At 47.9% G+C, this 17,742-nt stretch overlaps 1 protein-coding gene across 3 annotated transcripts in view; it reads right to left on the bottom strand.

The window, feature by feature from the left end:
* Window positions 1-1,199: 1,199 nt before the first annotated feature.
* LOC140410637 (sterile alpha motif domain-containing protein 12-like) overlaps window positions 1,200-17,742 on the bottom strand; it is a 122,572-nt gene continuing 106,029 nt past the window's right edge. For all 3 annotated transcript variants that reach the window (XM_072498999.1, XM_072498998.1, XM_072499000.1), the window contains exon 5: window positions 1,200-4,944. In XM_072498999.1, the coding sequence (XP_072355100.1) occupies window positions 4,934-4,944 (11 nt within the window). In that variant the 3' untranslated portion in view covers window positions 1,200-4,933. The remainder of the gene's footprint in view (window positions 4,945-17,742) is intronic.

Here is a 17,742-nt window from a genome sequence, read left to right as displayed (position 1 = left end):
AGAGGTGGTTCAGAAAACAGTAACAAGAATGATTCCAAGATTTGGAATTACAGGCAGTCCTCGACTTTATTATGTTCAAGTTGCAACGAACGGCACTTACAATGTATATAAATCGACATCCCATTTCAACTTTACCAGGTTGGTTCCGACTTTATGACACCATGCCAGCACATTCATATGTGTGCATTGACATTCTATGTCGCCCATCTGTATAACTGGACAGGTTGAACCATCTTTATGAAGTTTGAAATTAGTGTTTTCATAGAATCATAGAATTCCTACAGTGCAGAAAGAGGCCTTTTGGCCCATCGAGTCCGCACCGACCCAGGCCCATTCTTCCGCCCAACATTTGGACACTAAGGGACAATTCAACATGGCCAATCCACCTAACCTGCACATCTTTGGACTGTGGGAGTAAACCAGAGCACCCGGAGGAAATCCACACAAACACAGGGAGAAAGTGTAATTCCATGCAGGCAGTCACCCAAGGCCTGAATCAAATCAGGGTATCTGGTGCTGTGAGGCAGCAGTGCTAATCACTGTACCACCGTGCCACCCTGTGAAAACATTTTAAATACATTTATACGCTTACTTTGTGTTTAACAAGTGTTGAGACTTGCATAGTTCAAGGTTGAACAGGTAACTGACAGTGATGAATGGCTTCGTTATATCTCCATACTAACCATGAAACTTGTGATAAGGTCTGCAGGCATTTACAATCACCTCAGTGACTCGACAGGGAAAGAGTTGAGAGCACTTAACACTGCCAGATCACCTTCGAGTGATTGCCTGCCTTGGTTCAGGAACCTATCCCCAATTTTTACCATTGTTCCTACAGGAAAATCTATTCCGATTTATGATGTTTTGACTTACAACATGGTTTTCAGGAACCAACTGCGTCGTAGGTCTGAGGACTGTATGCTTTACAAATAATGGGTCCATGGAGTGGGAAAATTCAGCCTGAATCCCATAGCAATATACTCCAATGTGCTTGAACCATTGAGTTAACTAACACTTTCACATTTTTAACTTTTGCCCATTGAATTTCCAAAGGGAGTATGTTTTCCTTGGGCTGAATTTTATGTGCCCTCAACCCATGAGTTTGAAAGTGGCGGGGCAGTAAATTCAACAGGTGGCCTTCTGCCTCATATTCTCCCCCCCCCCCCCCCCCCCCGCCCCCCCCCCCCCCCCCCCCCCCGCCGGACTGCCTGAAATTTTATGGGGTTAATGTGCCTGTTCTTGGTCCTATTGAAGTTCTTAAGTGGCCAATCAATGGTCACTTAAGGGTCTTATCCTGTTGCCATCTATATTTAGTTGCAGGGGCTGGGTGGGAACCCGCTTTGATGGCTCCTTGGGCACATAGGATGCACTCCTGCCCAAAAGTCTTTCTATTCTTTAACCCCAGACCCCCATTCCATGGGCCACCTGCCCCAGATTTGCCTGGGCTCCTCAGGTTGGTGGGACTGCCTGTAGTCTCAGCAGTGGCCATGGCTACAGGCTGGCATGGCTGGGACTTAAGAGTTGTCACCCAATCGGATTGGCTGACAAATCTCTGAGGCAGGACCTCCTACTGAGAAACAGATGCAAGTCTCATCTTAAGTCAATTAACATTTCTCTCAGCATTGGGCAGACTCCCCCCTCCAACTTTTTAATAATGGAGTTTGGACACCATGGCACCTCATAAAAATCCCAGCCCTTTGTGATGATAGTCAAGTAAAAGGTTTTACATTGAGATAGGTTGGAACCAAAACCGAAAACCTGGTCAGTGAAAGCCAGGTCATTAGCGTTGTAGTGGGAGAACATGTGGCGAACAGTGACCACAATTCCGTAAGCGTTCGGATACTCATGGAAAAGAACAAGTGTTGTCCTAGGGTTAAGGTGCTAAATTGGGGGAAGGTTAACTACAAGCAGATTAGGCAGGATTTGGAGGCTGTTGTTTGGGAGAGGCTGTTTGAGGGTAAATCCACATTTGGCCTGTGGGAGTCTTTTAAGGAGCAGTTGATGAGAGTGCAGGACAGGCATGTACCGGGAAAAAGGAAAGACAGGAAAGGCAGGATTCAGGAAACACAGATGACCAGGGAAATTGAGAATATTGTCAAAAGGAAAAAAGATGCATATGTGAGGTACAGACAACTAAAAACAGATGAAGCACTTGAGGAATACATGGAAAGTAGAAAAGAACTCAAGCAGGGAGTTAGGAGGGCAAAAAGAGGTCACAAAATGTCCTTGGCAGACAGGATTAAGGAGAATCCCAAGACATTTTATCTGTATATTAGGAACAAGAGGGTAACTAGAGAAAAAGTTGGCCCACTCAAGGACAAAGGAGGGAAATTATGTTATAGAACCAGAGGAAGTAGGTGAGGTCCTTAATGAGTATTTTGCATCGGTATTAATAAAGGACATGGACATTGATGTAGATTGGTGGTGTCTCAGAGGGATGTGTAAATACTTTAGAACAGGTCGTTATTACGAGGGAGGAAATGTTGGGTGTGTTAAAAAGCATTAAGGTAGACAAATCCCCAGGGCCAGATGGCATCTATCCCAGATTATTGAGGGAGGCAAGAGATGAAATTGCTGGGCCTCTGACAGAAATCTTTGTATCCTCATTGGCCACAGGTGAGATCCCAGAGAATTGGAGGATAGCTAATGTTGTCCTGTTATTTCAGAAGGGTTGCAAGAATAACTCAGGTAATTATAAGCCAGTGAGCTTGATGTCAAGGATAGTGAAATTGTTGGAAAATATTCTCAGAGATAGGGGGCGCGATTCTCCGCTCCTGCACCGGTTTGGAGAATCGCCTGGTGCGCCATTTTTCCCCGCGACGCCGGTCCGACGCCCTCCCGCGATGCACCCAAGCGGCGGGAATGGCCCCGTCGAGTTCTGTGCGGCACAGGCCGGAGAATCGCCCGGGACACCCAAAATGGCGATTCTCCGCTACACCCGCTATTCTCCGGCCCGGATGGGCCAAGCGGCTTGCCCAAAACGACGGCTTCTCGCCGGCGCCATCCACACCTGGTTGCTGCCGGCGGGAACAGAGCGGGAACACTGGGGGGGGGGGGGCGGCCTGTAGGGGGGCGAGGGGGGTTCTTTCACCGGGGTTGCACTCAAAAGGGGTCTGGCCCGCGATCGGTGCCCACCGATCGGCGGGCCAGCCTCTCTGAAGGAGGACCTCCTTTCCTCCGCGCCCCGCAAGATCCATCCAACATCTTCTTGCGGGGCGGCCTCAGGGAGGACGGCAACCACGCATGCGCGGGTGACACCAGTTAGGCGGCGGATGACGCGGTGCCGCTTTTATGTGGTGCCAATGCCTGGCGCGCGCTGACGACGCTGCTTTAGCGATACGCCCCCCGAGTTTCTCGCGGCCCCGATCCTAGCCCATTTTCGGGCCCTGAATCGAACGAGATCGGGCCGTTTCGCGCCGTCGTGAACCTCAACGCCGTTCACGATGGTGTGGGCACTTAGTCGCGGGAGCAGAGAATCGCGCCCTGGATCTATGCACATTTGGAAGTGAATGGTCTTATTAGCGACAGACAGCATGGTTTTATACGAGGGAGGATTGACGAGGGAAGGGCTGTCTATATGGACTTTAGTAAAGCATTTGATAAGGTCCCTCATGGCAGGCTGGTTCAAAAGGTTAGATCACATGGGGTCAGAGGTGAACTAGCTGGATGGATCTCGAACTGGCTTGGCCATAGAAGACAGAGGATGTGTTTTTCCAAATGGAGGTCTGTAACTAGTGGTGTTCCATAGGGATCAGTTCTGGGACCTCTGCTCTTTGTAATGTATATAAATTACTTGGAAGAAAACGTAGCAGGTCTGATTAGCAAGTTTGCGGATGATACTAAGATTGCAGGAGTTGCGGATAGTGATGAAAATTATCAGAGAATACAACAGGATATAAATAGGCTGCAAAATTGGGCAGAGAAATGGCAGATGGAATTTGACCCAGACAAATGCAAGGTGATGCATTTTGGTAGATCCAATTCAGGTGGGAGCGATAAAATAAATGGCAGAACCATCAGGAGCATAGAGACACACAGAGATCTGGGTGTGCAGGTCCACAAATCCTTAAAAATGGCAGCACAGGTGGAAATGGTGGTAAAGAAAGCATATGGCATGCTTGCCTTCATAGGACGGGGTATCGAGTATAAAAGCTCGAAAATTATGTTACAATTATATAGAACGCTGGTAGGCCACATTTCTGGTCACCGCACTACCAGAAGGACGTGGAGGCTTTGGAGAGAGTACAGAAAAGGTTTACCAGGATGTTGCCTGGTATGGAGGGTATTAGCTACGATGAGCGATTGAATAAACTGGGATTGTTCTCCGTGGAGAGACGGAGGTTGAGGGGCGAACTGATAGAAGTTTATTAAATTATTAGGGGGTAGATAGGGTGAACAGTTGGAGGCTTTTTCCCAGGACAGAAATGACAATTACAAGGGGGCACAAGTTCAAGGTGAGGGGGGAAAGGTTCAGTGGAGATGTGCGGGGGAAGTTTTTTTACACAGAGGGTGGTGGTGGCCTGGAATGCACTGCCAGGTGAGGTGGTTGAGGCAGATACATTAGCGACCTATAAGACGTATCTGGATAGGCACGTGAACAGACGGGGTGTAGAAGGATACAGGCGGTTGGTCTAGATAGGATACGTGATCAGCGCAGGCTTGGGAGGTCCGAAGGGTCTGTTCCTGTGCTGTATTATTCTTTGTATTAATAAATCAGATTGAGCAGAAAGAAAAAAAACTGCATTGATTGTTTCTTTGTCCTGGGATCAACTGAAAGTGCTTCGCAATGAATGAATAAATTTTCTTTGTAGGCAATCTGGCAGATAGTTTGTAATCAAAAGTGTTCCACAGACAGCAAATGTGTTGAATTACATTTTTATGCTGAGGGTCCAGGGAAGAATGTTGGCCAGGGCAGTTTTCAGGCGTAGGGTCCTTAATGTTCATCTGAAAAGACAAACAGATAACGTTTAAAATTTCATATAAACTTACAAAGCACTGGTCCCTCAGTATTGTACTGAAGTTGCTACAGTAGGTATGTAAGGGCTGAAATACAATTGTGGCTGTAAGATGTAATATTCTACTTTCTGGCAGAAATAAGCCACCAAAATCTTTGTGTACAGTAAAATCAAGTATATATTTTAGGAGAAATGCCATCATAAAATATGGGTGCATTTACTTTACTGGTTTAGTGAGGCATAATATTTATTCATTCCTATCTCATTAAAAGTTTCAATGGAAAGAAACAACAAAAGCTGGAGCTAAGAACACTAATTTACCAGGTTGCAAATGGTGTGAAGGGTTAGTCTAGTGTTAATTGTGAGAAAACGTATAGAATCCATAAAATTATTGATAATTTGGAAATGCATGAGCTGATCCAGAACAGCAAACATAGATTTGTTATGTGTATGCCATGTTTGATGGCATAATGGATACTTTTGAAGTGACTGAATGGGCAGATTGAAAAAATGCAGTAGATCTGGGGCTGGATTCTCCGTTTGGGAGACTAAGTGCTGACGCTGATGTGGGATCAGTGGAGTTTTACGCCCAACAAAACGCGCAAAGGCTGCACTGATCCTCCGTCTGGTGGGGGGAAGGGGGGGGTGTATCAGGCACGCAGCGCTGAGCCTCCGGCTGTAGCTGCGGATATGGCCGGAAAATTGCCGGGTCCATGGCCGAGCATGAGCACGGTGGCGGCCTGCAGCGGCCGTGCAGTGCAACCTGGCATTGGCTGCGCCCGGACCAGGCCTGCCAAATAATGCCCCCTTTTGACCAGGCTCGCCACCCCCCCGATCACCCCCCACCAGTGCCCCCAGCCTCCGCCAAAGTCTCCCCTGCCCGCGGAACGGTTCCTACCCGACTGTGGCGGCGCTCGACTCAGTCCACAGCCGCCACGCTGGATTCCCAGAAAAAAATAGCACACGTGTCTCATGCCATCAGGAACTCAGCCCATCGGGGGAGGACCTCAGGTGACGTCCTGAGGCTATCCTAACGGCGTACTCGTGTTTTGGAGGGGACGGAGCATCGCAAAAGCAGCACCGCCCCCGATTTTAGCACCAAAGAGGATTCTCCGGCCAATAGCCGAACATGATTTCGGCATTGCAGACCGGAGAATCCCGCCCATGGCATACTTGCTTGTTTATGTAAAAATCAAATGTCTTATGTCATTTTTCAATGTTAAGGTGCTATGTAAAGACAAAACACAAAACTTGGTAGGCTCTTGTTATGGTTTATCTTGCTGTTCATTCACACTTTTCATTTTCTTTCCAAATGTACCCATGGGGCAGCACGGTGGCTCAGTAGTTAGCACTGCTGCCTCACCGTGCCGAGGATCCGGGTTCGATCCCAGCCCTGGATCACTGTGCGTATGGAGTTTGTACATTCTCCCCGTGTCTGCGTGGGCCTCACCCCCACAACCCAAAGTTGTGCAGAGTAGGTGAATTGGCTAAGCTAAATTGCCACCTAATTGGAAAAATTAAAAAGAAAAGGAAAGTGTATTTCTTTTCTTCTATTCTGATCTTCTACATCTCCCCTTTACTTGCATCTGTCACATGTCTACCAATTGAGCTTATCACAGAATCGTTTCAGTATAGGAGGCCATTCAGCTAATCAAATCTGTACTGGCTCTTTGAAAGAGCATTCTATTTAGTCCCACTGCTCCACCTTCTTCCTGTAACCTTTCGCATTCTTTCTTTTCAGATAGCAATCCAATCCCCTTTGGAGTACCTCGATTGAACCTGCCTCCACCACCCGTTCAGGCTGTTGGTTCCAGACTCCAACCATCCACTGAGTGAAAACATTTTTCCTCACATCACTTTTACTCCTTTTGCAAATTATTTTGAATGTTCTCCTAAAATATTTTACTGTTTTCCGTGCTTTTTAAAAATCCTGTTTTTAAAAATTATCAGCATATTCTGACATCACGCTTTCTTAGCCCATGTTCTAATACAAGTACATAAATGGACCAAGCACTTCCAAATTTTCTCTAATCTGAGAAAAAAATATTTTCCCTCACCCTTTGCTTCCTATAAATTATTTAAAAGATGTAAAATACCCCATAATACTATTTTGAAGAGGAGCAGAGGAATTATCCCTGCTATCCAAGCAAACATGAATCTGTGAATCAACATCAAAGACATATTACCTGATACTTATCACATTGCTGATTGTGGGGGGTTGCTAATTGGCTCCCAGAAGGTTTGTGGTAGTGACTCTACTTCTGAGCCAGAAGTTATGGGTTTGAGACCCACCCCAGGACCTGAAGGCTGAGGAAGGTGCGTTCATAACATGGTTGGCTTGATGTGCAGTGGGGCCTCTCAAGCTATAAGCCGCTGGCAACAGACTAGTGACCTATTCGGGAATTACTAGCTGTGGAAATGGACTCATATATGTCTTAGTGCCTCACCAGGTGGGGGAAGAGAATTAGAATTGGTTCCCACAGTTTCTACCGAGGTTACACTTCAGAAGTATTTCAGTGACTGAGCCATTCCTGAAGTTGCACCCGGATGGCTTTGATTACAGCCAGAGCACTACAGTGCTAAAGAGTGCTATATTCATCTGAGTTTAATCCCAAGGCCCAACCAGACCCGATACCTGACCTTTCAACCAGGCCAGCGCCACAGTTCAGCGATGCCCCCTGCAGGCTTTCAGGGTTTCAGGACAAGGCAGGAGGTGATCTTTCATGCAGATGGGATCAGAAGGCCCTCCTGCCAGCCCAATGCAGCCTGAAGAGAGGTTGAAGAGGTGGTGAACAATTTGGAATGATAAATGGGTCAAGTGCAGGAAACAGGTTAAAAATCTGCTCTGATCTACAAAGGTAAGTGCCAATGACATATTTCAAAATGCATCTCTTGAGTGGTCATCAATAATGTACGGTGCAAGTGGGCTGCTACGCCAGAGGTGTGAACGTGTGATTAGCCTGAGTGCCGCATGAGATTTGAAGCCAATGCCTTTTGCACTTTTGTATGCACTTTGAAGCAACATGTGAATGAGAGCCCAGCAGATGCGGGAGGGTGCAACAGCCGTGACCTTAGATGATCAGAGGACTGCTAGGGATCAAGATGCTGTTAAGCCCAGCTCTAATGACTGGACTCTGGTCACAGCAGCAAGAAGCCTGTTGGACATGCGGCAGAGGTTAGGGGAAATATGTCAGATACACTCTGGATTACATGGGCTATGGAGGTGACCATTCACTCCATGAGTTCTGTCATGTCTTTGGCATTTGAATGTATAGCTTCATCCATAGTTAGGATGATGAGTGCCATTTTTTTAAAAAAGAGTTAATGTTAAATATATAATTGTAGCGCCTATACCATCAGCAATGTAAGATCACATGGTAGCAGAACATGGAGAGAGATTGTTCCATCTACGGTCTCATGCTATGTCTGTATTGTATGTGGTTGGTATAATGTTCAATAATAAGGTAGAAACAGTGGAATTCTATGTTTCTGGGATCAGTAGATTTCTCTTGGTTTTCAGAATATTGAAAAACGTTGTGCTCAGTAAGACAGGTTTCCCTCTGGGATTTGGCTTGCTCAGCAAACAACATCTGCTGTGGTCATAAAAAGATGTATGAGTATTGTGAGAACCTTGCTTAAAATAGTTTGTCATTGGCATCTCTGCACATCTGTCCATGTCCTGCCAATTGGATTTATGGCCTCCTGCTCATGATCTGACAAATCCTCATCATCTGAGGCGGGTTGGAGTTAGGTTCCTTGCACTCTGCCCAATAGAATATGGAACCATGGAAATGTTACAGCACAGAAAGAGACCATTAAACCCATGGGCCGGGATTCTCCGACCCGACGAGATTCGTGACCCGCCGCCCCGACGCCGGCTTCCCCATTCTCCGCCGCTGTTTTCTGGGCGCTGGCGGGATCGCCGCCATGCCGGTCGGGGGCCGTTGAAAGCAGCACCCCCCCCCCCCGGCGATTCTCCGGGCCCCGATGGGCCGAGTGGCCGAGAAGTTTGGCCATGTCCCGCCAGCGTAGATTACCCACCTCCCACACGGCGGGACCTGGAAGTGTGCAAGGGCCTTCCTGAAGGGAGGCAGGGGGATCCGATCCCGGGGGAGGGCCCCCACGGTGGACTGGCCCGCGATCAGGGCCTACCCATCGGCGGGTGGGCTGGTTCCGTGGGGGCCTACTTTAATCCACGCCAGGCCTCTGTAGGGCTCCGCCATATTGCCCAGGGGCTGGCGCGGAGAAGGGAATCCCCGCGCCTGCGCAGAAATAAGCCTGCTAACCACTCATTCTAACCCACCTCCTAACACCTGATCCATAGTCTTGCAGGTTACATCACTTTATGTGTATTGTATGTTTTAAAAATTTTAAGCACGCAATTCTCTGGAAAAATCTCTAAGTGTGGCAGCGAGCGGGAATTGCCGCGCGCTTCCCGGTGCTCGGCCCTGCGATGCCGGCAACCTAGTTCAACGTTAATTGGTTCACTTAATGAGGCCTCACGGGCTTCACTCCGCAAATGAAGGCTCGCCAGCTGATTTGGCCGCTCACCGCTAACGTCAAGCAGCACTTAAGCTGCACTTGCTCAGCCAACTCCAGCCAGCTCACAACAATGGCGCCGAGGAGATCAGCCCAGAGCTACGGGAATGCTGACCTCGGGAGGCTCCTAGACACAGTGGAGGCCTGGAGGAATGTCCTGTTCCCCCGAGGGTCCAGGAGAATTAGCCACACGGCAGCCAGTGCTGCCTGGGATGAGGTGGCAGCAGCTGTCAGCTCAGTGATTGTGACCAGGAGAACTGGCTTCCAGTGCCGCAAGAAGGTCAATGACCTACACCGGGCAGTACAAGTGAATCAACACCAAAGCCCCCATCCTCCCCCCACAAGGGAGCATCCAACCCCTAACTCCCCGTGTGACCCCCAACCCTCCCTCCACCCCCTCCCCCACCCCAACCCTCCCTTCACACCACCTCCCCAACCCTCCCTTCAACCCCCCTCCTAACACTGTGAACCATGCGTGTCGCTAATGATGCCCCCTCTGTGTTTCCTCAGGAAGAACCCTCCCATAATCATCGGGAGAGGGCCCAGACTGACAGAGGTGTGTCGGAGTCCACACCTTCTTTGAGGAGCGGGCCATGGAGATGACTGTGTTGGGCGAGGACAGATCGGTCACCCATGCGGAGGATGGCGCAGATGTGAGGAACCACCTGGCTCCACCCAGATGACCTGTCAAACGTGCATGGTTATTGCCTTACTGACTGACCTATCCCTCCCACTGACCACATGCCCATTCTCTTGCAGGTAATCTACCGACGGTACCGGCCCATCCCGGCGGCCCCCTCTCCTGACTCTGAGGAGAACACCTCGGAGGAGAGCTCCGAGGATGCAACCATAGTCACGGCACAGCTGTCATCCCCATCCTCCGCCAGCGCAGGTACACACACCTCGTTGGGACATGTTAGTGGACAGGGTTCTGGGGCACAATCTGGTGAGCACCACTGCTGATGATGCACATCTGGTGGAGGCAGTAACCCCCAGGTAAGACGGCAGTTGGAGGGCTGCTGGTTCCCAGGACCCAGCTGGGTCCCAGCCTGATGCTGAGCCTGTGGTACAGAGGTACTCGGAGCTGATGTAGACAATAGGGAGCAGCCGGGGCATTCAGGGGGAGATGTCGGTGTCGCTCCAGGAGTTCCATAACCGATTGGAGGAGTCACAGAGGCTATAGCCGCACCAGCCTCCCCGAACAGGCGCCGGAATGTGGCGACTAGGGGCTTTTCACAGTAACTTCATTTGAAGCCTACTTGCGACAATAAGCAAATTTCATTCATTTTCATTTCATTTCAGGAGATGGCGGCACTATGCGAGGCACCTAGGCCAACACTGCTAGGGTGGCGACCGCAGTGGAAAGCCTGGTGCATGACGTCGGAACCATTAGTGAAGGTGTCCAAGGCGTTGCGGAGTCGGTGATGGCCATGGCTGAGGGTCTCGGCAGAGTGTCCGACTCGCTGGGGGATGTCACCCAGTACCAGGCTGACCTTGATGAGGTTCTGCGGGACATGTCCCGCTCTCAGGTGGGAATGGCCGAGGCGCTGCGGAGCCTGTCCCAATCACTGGTGGGCATTGCCGAGGCGCTGCAGAGCATGGCCCGGTCACTGAGGAGCATTGCCGAGGTTGTCAACACTGTGGTGCAGACATTGGGAAACTGCCAGGGCTGGCAGAGCCAGGTGATGCAGGGGCAGCCGGGGCCCAAACTAGCTGCCCCTCTGTCCCAAGGTGAACCCCAGGGCCCTATGGGAACTGACCGGGAGGAGGGGGCACTGGGTGCCAATCCGAACCAGTCCCATGGAGTGGCAACGGTGGCCACCAGCTCCCCGAGTTCCAACAATCTGATGAGGCTGTGACTCGCAGTCAGCATATGGGATATGGTGGCACCGCTGAGCATGAGCCGCTCGCAAGTACGCAGGAGCCCTCAGGCCTCAAGAGCCCCCAGAGGTCAGCCGGCAGCGGCATCGAAGGCTATGGGATGAGGTAAGCAGCTGACTGCCTCCACCTCAGGTGTGCATTCTGGGAAAACACCAAGATGTATCGGTAGAGTTAGGAGAGCCAAGCACGTTGAGGATCACTGAAGGCACCGGGGAGAAGGGGGTGGCACCATCAGGAGAGTGGGGGATTGTGAAACCTATTAAACACCTTTGTGCACAACCAGTTAAATGCCTCTGTCACTTTCTTCCGCAATGCGGCCTGACCTCTCCCACTTTAATCCAGCGTACATTCAAATAAGCTGCATTTAACATGAAATGCCTGGTGCATGTAACTTTTGAGACCCATTCCTGTGCCTTCCACAATCCTCCTGTTACTCTCACACTTACCCCACCAATACAACCTTTCTTCTTTCCTCTGTTACATTGGATCCTATTACGATTTCCCTGGTCATTGCATGTGCCCCCCACCCCCATGCCAACACAGGCAACCATCCAAATGTCCACTCTGATCCCAAATACCACCCCCCTACAAACCCCTCCCCCTCCCCCCCACCCTCCAACCCTTGCTTCTGTCCATGCATTACCCCCCCACCCCCCATGAGATCTTCGAATACCAAACCTGACTGTGGATCTGCCGCCATACTGAAAACAACTCCCCTCTTTGAAAATGACTATTACCTCCAACACGCAACAACCTCAATCCAACGCTCAGGATCCCTGGGCGAGATTCTCTGATCCTAAGGCTAGGTGTTGACGCCGCCGTAAATGCCGTCGCGTTTTACGACGGCGTCAACAGGCCCCTAGGAGCAGCGGTCCTGTGCCCTTCAGGGGGCCAGCACAGCACTGGAGCGACTCACGCAACTCCAGCTGCCGACACCGGCGTCAAACGGGCGCCGCGAGTCTGCACATGCGCGCTACGGCCGGCGTAAATTCGCACATGCGCACTAGTTGCCTTCTCCGCACCGGCCCCGACGCAACATGGTGGAGAGCTGCAGGGGCCCGGCGCAGAGGGACATAGGCCCCCACCAGGAGAGGCCGGCCCGCCGATCGGTAGGCCCCGATCGCGGGCCAGGCCATGATGGAGGCCCCCCCCCCCCCCGGGTCGGATCCCCCCCCCCCCCCCCCACCAGGCCGCCCCCGCAGGATGAACGCAGAGGTCCCGCCGGGTATGACCACAGGTGAACGGCGCCAGCAGGACTCGGCCTATCTCGGCGGCCACTTAGCCCATCGCGCACAGAGAATCTCTGGGGAGGCGCGTAGAGCGGCCCCCGACTGGCGCCGTGCCGACTGCGCCGGCGCCAATGCCGCCGATTCTCCAGTGACCAGAGAATCAGCGGACCGGCGTCGGAGCAGCGTCACATGAAACGCGCCTCCCCCACGGCGATTCTCCGACCCAGCCCAGGGTCAGAGAATCCCGCCCCTATATTGACAGTGCTGACTCCATCCATCTTACAATTCCTGCCTCGGATCCTGGCATCGCTCCACTTCAGCTCCTAAAACTGTCTTCATCAATGGTGAAGTGGATAAATCATTAGCACAACTAAATGGGGCACAAGTCATCACCTTTATGCACTTGTGTCGCAACCTGAGAGACATCACATATGTTGCACATCGCCCCCTGGAAGCACTGCTGGTGTAGAAATTGAGAAATTGAGTGGGAGCAGATCTTATTAGAGCCAAACCTTTCAGAATTTAAATTAGAAAACATTTATGCACACAAAGGGTGGTAGATGCCTGAAACTCCTTTCCGCAAACGGCAATTGACGCTAGATCCATTGTTAATTTTAAAACTGAGATTGATAGGTTTTTGATCACCAAATGAATTAAAAGATATTGGACAAAGGCCAGTAAAGTAAATCATTGGATACTGTTGCTTTAATGACGGATCTGCAATAAAGAGAATGAATCCACTGAAAGTTATGGCTTACGCTGCTTGCACATAGAGAGGGCCACTGTCGCATGATTTCAGCAGCACCTTTTTGTTGTGGGAGATAGAGGCATTGAGGTAGGATTGCTGTCATTTGCTCAGCAGAAAAATACTGCACAGTACAAGACCTAATTGCTTGCAGGGGAGGCTGAATTATGGCATTCTGCCTGGACGTCACTGTTGTACTGAGCCTGCAAGCTTCTGTTGATTTTGGAGGTCGAGGTGTGGCCCATATGTGGCTTTGTATTTGGTGGAGGCAGAGTCGCCACTTTGGTGTCATTTGAAGCTTGTGATTTAAGTATGCAGATAATTTATTGCTTCAATAAACATGAGTCAAAAATGTTCAGTGAGTTATGGCAGTGAATTTGATGCTACAAATAGAAAAAGCAAAATATCACTTTAGAAATTAAATTAGAGGTTTTAAAGTGTTTTGAGGCTGGAGAATATGCAGTTGATACTGGGGGAACATTCGAGCTTCTTTGCTCAATCCAAGGATCAGGCGGGAACAGCAATAATAAGATTTATTATTTACATTATACTTTCTCTCAGCTCATCAAGGAACAGTATGGTGAGAATAAGCCATCAGGGAAGTTTGGCATATCAATTATATCCTCAAGAGTATTGACAATATTGCTGATTCACAGAATGACGTTACATTGTCATGCCTGAATGAGGTGTGACAAAAGCATGGCCTGAATGTGGGAGCAACCTCAGAGAAAGTTTCATGAGGCTGCCCCCAAAGTTCAGCAGCAGATCATCACCTTAGCAAAGGAAGCTTTGCTTTGAAGTGATGGAGGAATCTGGTGTGGTGGAATTGTTCATGTCCCAAGAGAAAAGTTGTCAAATGGTGATTTGATGCAACTAGAAAAACAAGATGAACAAGAAAAACTCACTGTTGAGACACTAGCCCCTGCAATGTTAACAACAAACAATTGTTAAGAGCTTCCCAACATCGAATCAGCAATGGAAATCTTTACTGAGTTTGATCCAAACACAGAACACAGCTTCAAAGTTAACATCAATGATAGAATTAACTGCTACAAGGAGGTCTACCAACAGAAGACAAAAAAGCTGTTCAACAATCTTTGGATGAAATTTTCAAGGTTGTTAACAATGTTGCCCTTTGTCCTAATAACTTCACCAGGACATGACTGCTCAACTTATTTCCAAAACCAAAATCACTCCATCTTCAGTCATTGAGCTTGTGCATGCAAAGAGGCTTTTATGTGCATTCACTCAGAAAGCATTTGAGAAAATGGGTCTTTGACTGAACACTTGGAAAACAAATATTCTCGTCCTACCAGCTGCATGCCTTGCAAAATTCATTGCCTCCAATATGCTAAATTTCCTTAGGAAATTTTCCTTAGGAAAGGTTAACTGGGATTTTGGGGATAGACCGGGGAGTGGGCCTAGGTAGGATGCTCTTTTAGAGGGTTGGTGCAGACTCGATGGGCCAAATGGCCTCCTTTTACACTTCAGGAATTCTATGATGCAAGCACAGATACTTTGTCAGGAGCAGGTAGAGGTGAAGGTGAGTTGATGGAGAGAGTGCGCAAACATCCAAACAATTCACCTATCCATACCTCCAAGCAACTCATGCCCCGCATATGGCAGAGTCTACAGATCATGCATTGGACTTACCTGTTAAGTAATGGGTTAAGAGACATTCCAATTAGTTGTCTCATTTATGTTAAGTATCCAATAATTGACACTGATATGTAAAGGGGCTTCAGGTGACCTTTGTGTCAGGTTAAGTGATGATAGAGTTTTGTGCAGAGTCTGTTAAAGTAAAATAAAGGTGTTTGTGAATAGGAGCAGAATCTTTGACTCTTTATACAACAGCAGAGGATGGTTGCTGTGCAAATGTGAAGGGTTGAAAAATACAACTTTTCCAGACCAAACCAAGGAGTGAGTGAGAAGAAAAAAAAAGATATATGGCTGAACCTAGGATAAAGATGGCCGGATATGACTACCCCACCTTATTTTCTGAAAGGGAATCGTACGACCAATGGAGAAATGCAGCAGTTATGTGGACTAAAGTAACTGCCTTGAGAAAGAGAAAACAAGGTATGGCACTGGCTCTTTCTCTATCTTATGACAGTACAATCCGGAGCAAAGTGCTTTCTGAGCTGGAATTGGAAGAGTTAGACTCAGAAGAAGGTCTGCAGACTCTATTACATTATATGGATAAGATTTATAAAAAGGATGACTTGTTAAGTGCGTATGAAGCATGGTCGGATTTTGATAGGTTCCAGAAAATAGAGGATTTCTCCATTGAAGACTATATAATGGAATTTGGCAGACTATATAAAAGGCTTCAGAAACACAACATGGAATTTCCACAGTCTGTGTTGGCCTTTAAATTACTTGACTGTGCTAGAGTGAGCAACATGGATAGGCTCCTGGTTTTGCAGGAGTTAAGTTTGCGGATAAAGATACCTTATTCGATCAAATGACAGAAGCTTTAAAAAAAGTTCTGGGGAAACATTCGATTCCAATTGCTCTGATGACCCAAATAGGTCAGCCTGCAATAAAGCAGAATATGGAAGATACACTACTAACAGGGTGGTGAAATCGTATGACTACGAACAGGTTCCAAGACTATAGAAGGAGATCAGGACCCGAAAATTATGAAGACAGAAACCCAGTAGGAAACTACAATAGGAAGATGAACCCCAGAAATGCACGGGGCATGATAAATCAATGTTTTTGATGTGACTCGCAATACCATTATGCTTTCAACTGTCCAACATATTATAATAGAGTGTTTGAAGCGACACATGACACGGAAGAGTCAGAAGAGGAAAAAGATAGTGACCAGAAAGAAGGCATTGTCCTATTAACAAGCAGTTTTACACCGGTAATGAGGGTGTTGGTTGCAGAATCCTTCAATTGTGCTGTATTGGACAGTGGCTGCACATCTACTGTGTGTGGAATTGACTGGCTAAAATGTTACCTGGACTCCTTGAATGCTGAAAATCGTAACAAGGTTAAGGAATTTGAAAGTTCCACAAGTTTCAAGCTTGGGGATGATAATACTCTGAAGTCGCTGAAAAGAGTGGTGATCCCTTGCAATATTGCCAGAGTGAATCATTTCATTAGCACGGATGTTGTATCAAGTGAGATACCTTTGCTTCTGAGCAGACCGTCGATGAAGAAAGCACATATGAAACTGGATATGGAACAGGATAAGGCAACAGTTTTTGGAAAGTCGGTGGACTTACAATTTACACAGTTGAGACACTATTGTATTCCATTACTGACAAATAATATTTCAAGTAGAGTTGTTAAGGATGTGTTCATGGCAGTTGAAAATGGGACTTTAGCTGATAAAAAACTTGTTGTATTAAAACTGCATAGACAATTTGCGCATCCGTCTCCTCGGAGGCTGAAAAATTTATTAAAGGATGCAAGGGTAAGGGATGAAGACTATATTAAACTGATAGAACAGGTTAGTGATCGCTGTGAAGTTTGTAGGAAGTACAGAAGGACACCAGCACGACCGATAGTAACCCTACCTTTGGCCAGGGATTTTAACAACATTGTGGCCATGGACCTTAAGATCTGGGATAAAGCCAATAATATATTTATTTTGCATTTTGTAGATTTAGCAACCATATTTAGTCAATCAACGATTATATGAAGTAAAGAAAAGAAAGTAATTCTGGATCAAATCGTGGAAAAATGAATAGGGACAAGAATGGGCCCACCGGCAAAATTCCTTCACAGACAATGGGGGAGAATTTGCGAATGATGAGTTTAGGGATATGTGTGAAAACATGAATATCACAGTTATGAATACGGCTGCAGAAAGCCCGTTTAGTAATGGTGTCTGTGAAAGAAACCATGCTGTAATCGATGACATGCTCTGGAAAATTTTGGCAGATAGACCGAATTGAAAGCTAAATTCAGCTTTAGCATGGGCAGTACATGCAAAGAATTCATTGCAGCTGGTCCCTATCAATTAATGTTTTGTAGAAATCCTAAAATTCTGTCCATTTTGGATGACTAGCCTCCAGCCTGGGAAGGAACTACAATTAGCTCTGCCTTTGCTGAGCATTTAAATGCATTACATAGCAGTAAAAAAGCTTTTTGGAAGCAGAAGTCTCTGAAAGAATTCGCAGAGCTTTAAGACATAATGTACGGCCATCAAATACCGTTTATCAGCAAGGAGACATAGTATCCTATAAGAGAGACAATTTCAATGAATGGAAAGGCCAAGGGAAGATCATAGGTATAGATGGCAAAACAATTATTTTGCAACATGGCAATCAAACTGTTAGGGTACATTCATCAAGGATAATATGTACAGTGTAGCCATCTGGGATGGCCACTTCCAACTAGGTACAGAGCAACTCGCAAAGACTGATGGGTTAAATGG

The sequence above is a fragment of the Scyliorhinus torazame genome, chromosome 4, assembly GCF_047496885.1.
Source record: "Scyliorhinus torazame isolate Kashiwa2021f chromosome 4, sScyTor2.1, whole genome shotgun sequence".
NCBI classification, from domain to species: Eukaryota; Metazoa; Chordata; class Chondrichthyes; order Carcharhiniformes; family Scyliorhinidae; genus Scyliorhinus; species Scyliorhinus torazame.
This window is presented reverse-complemented; position numbering and strand designations above follow the sequence as displayed.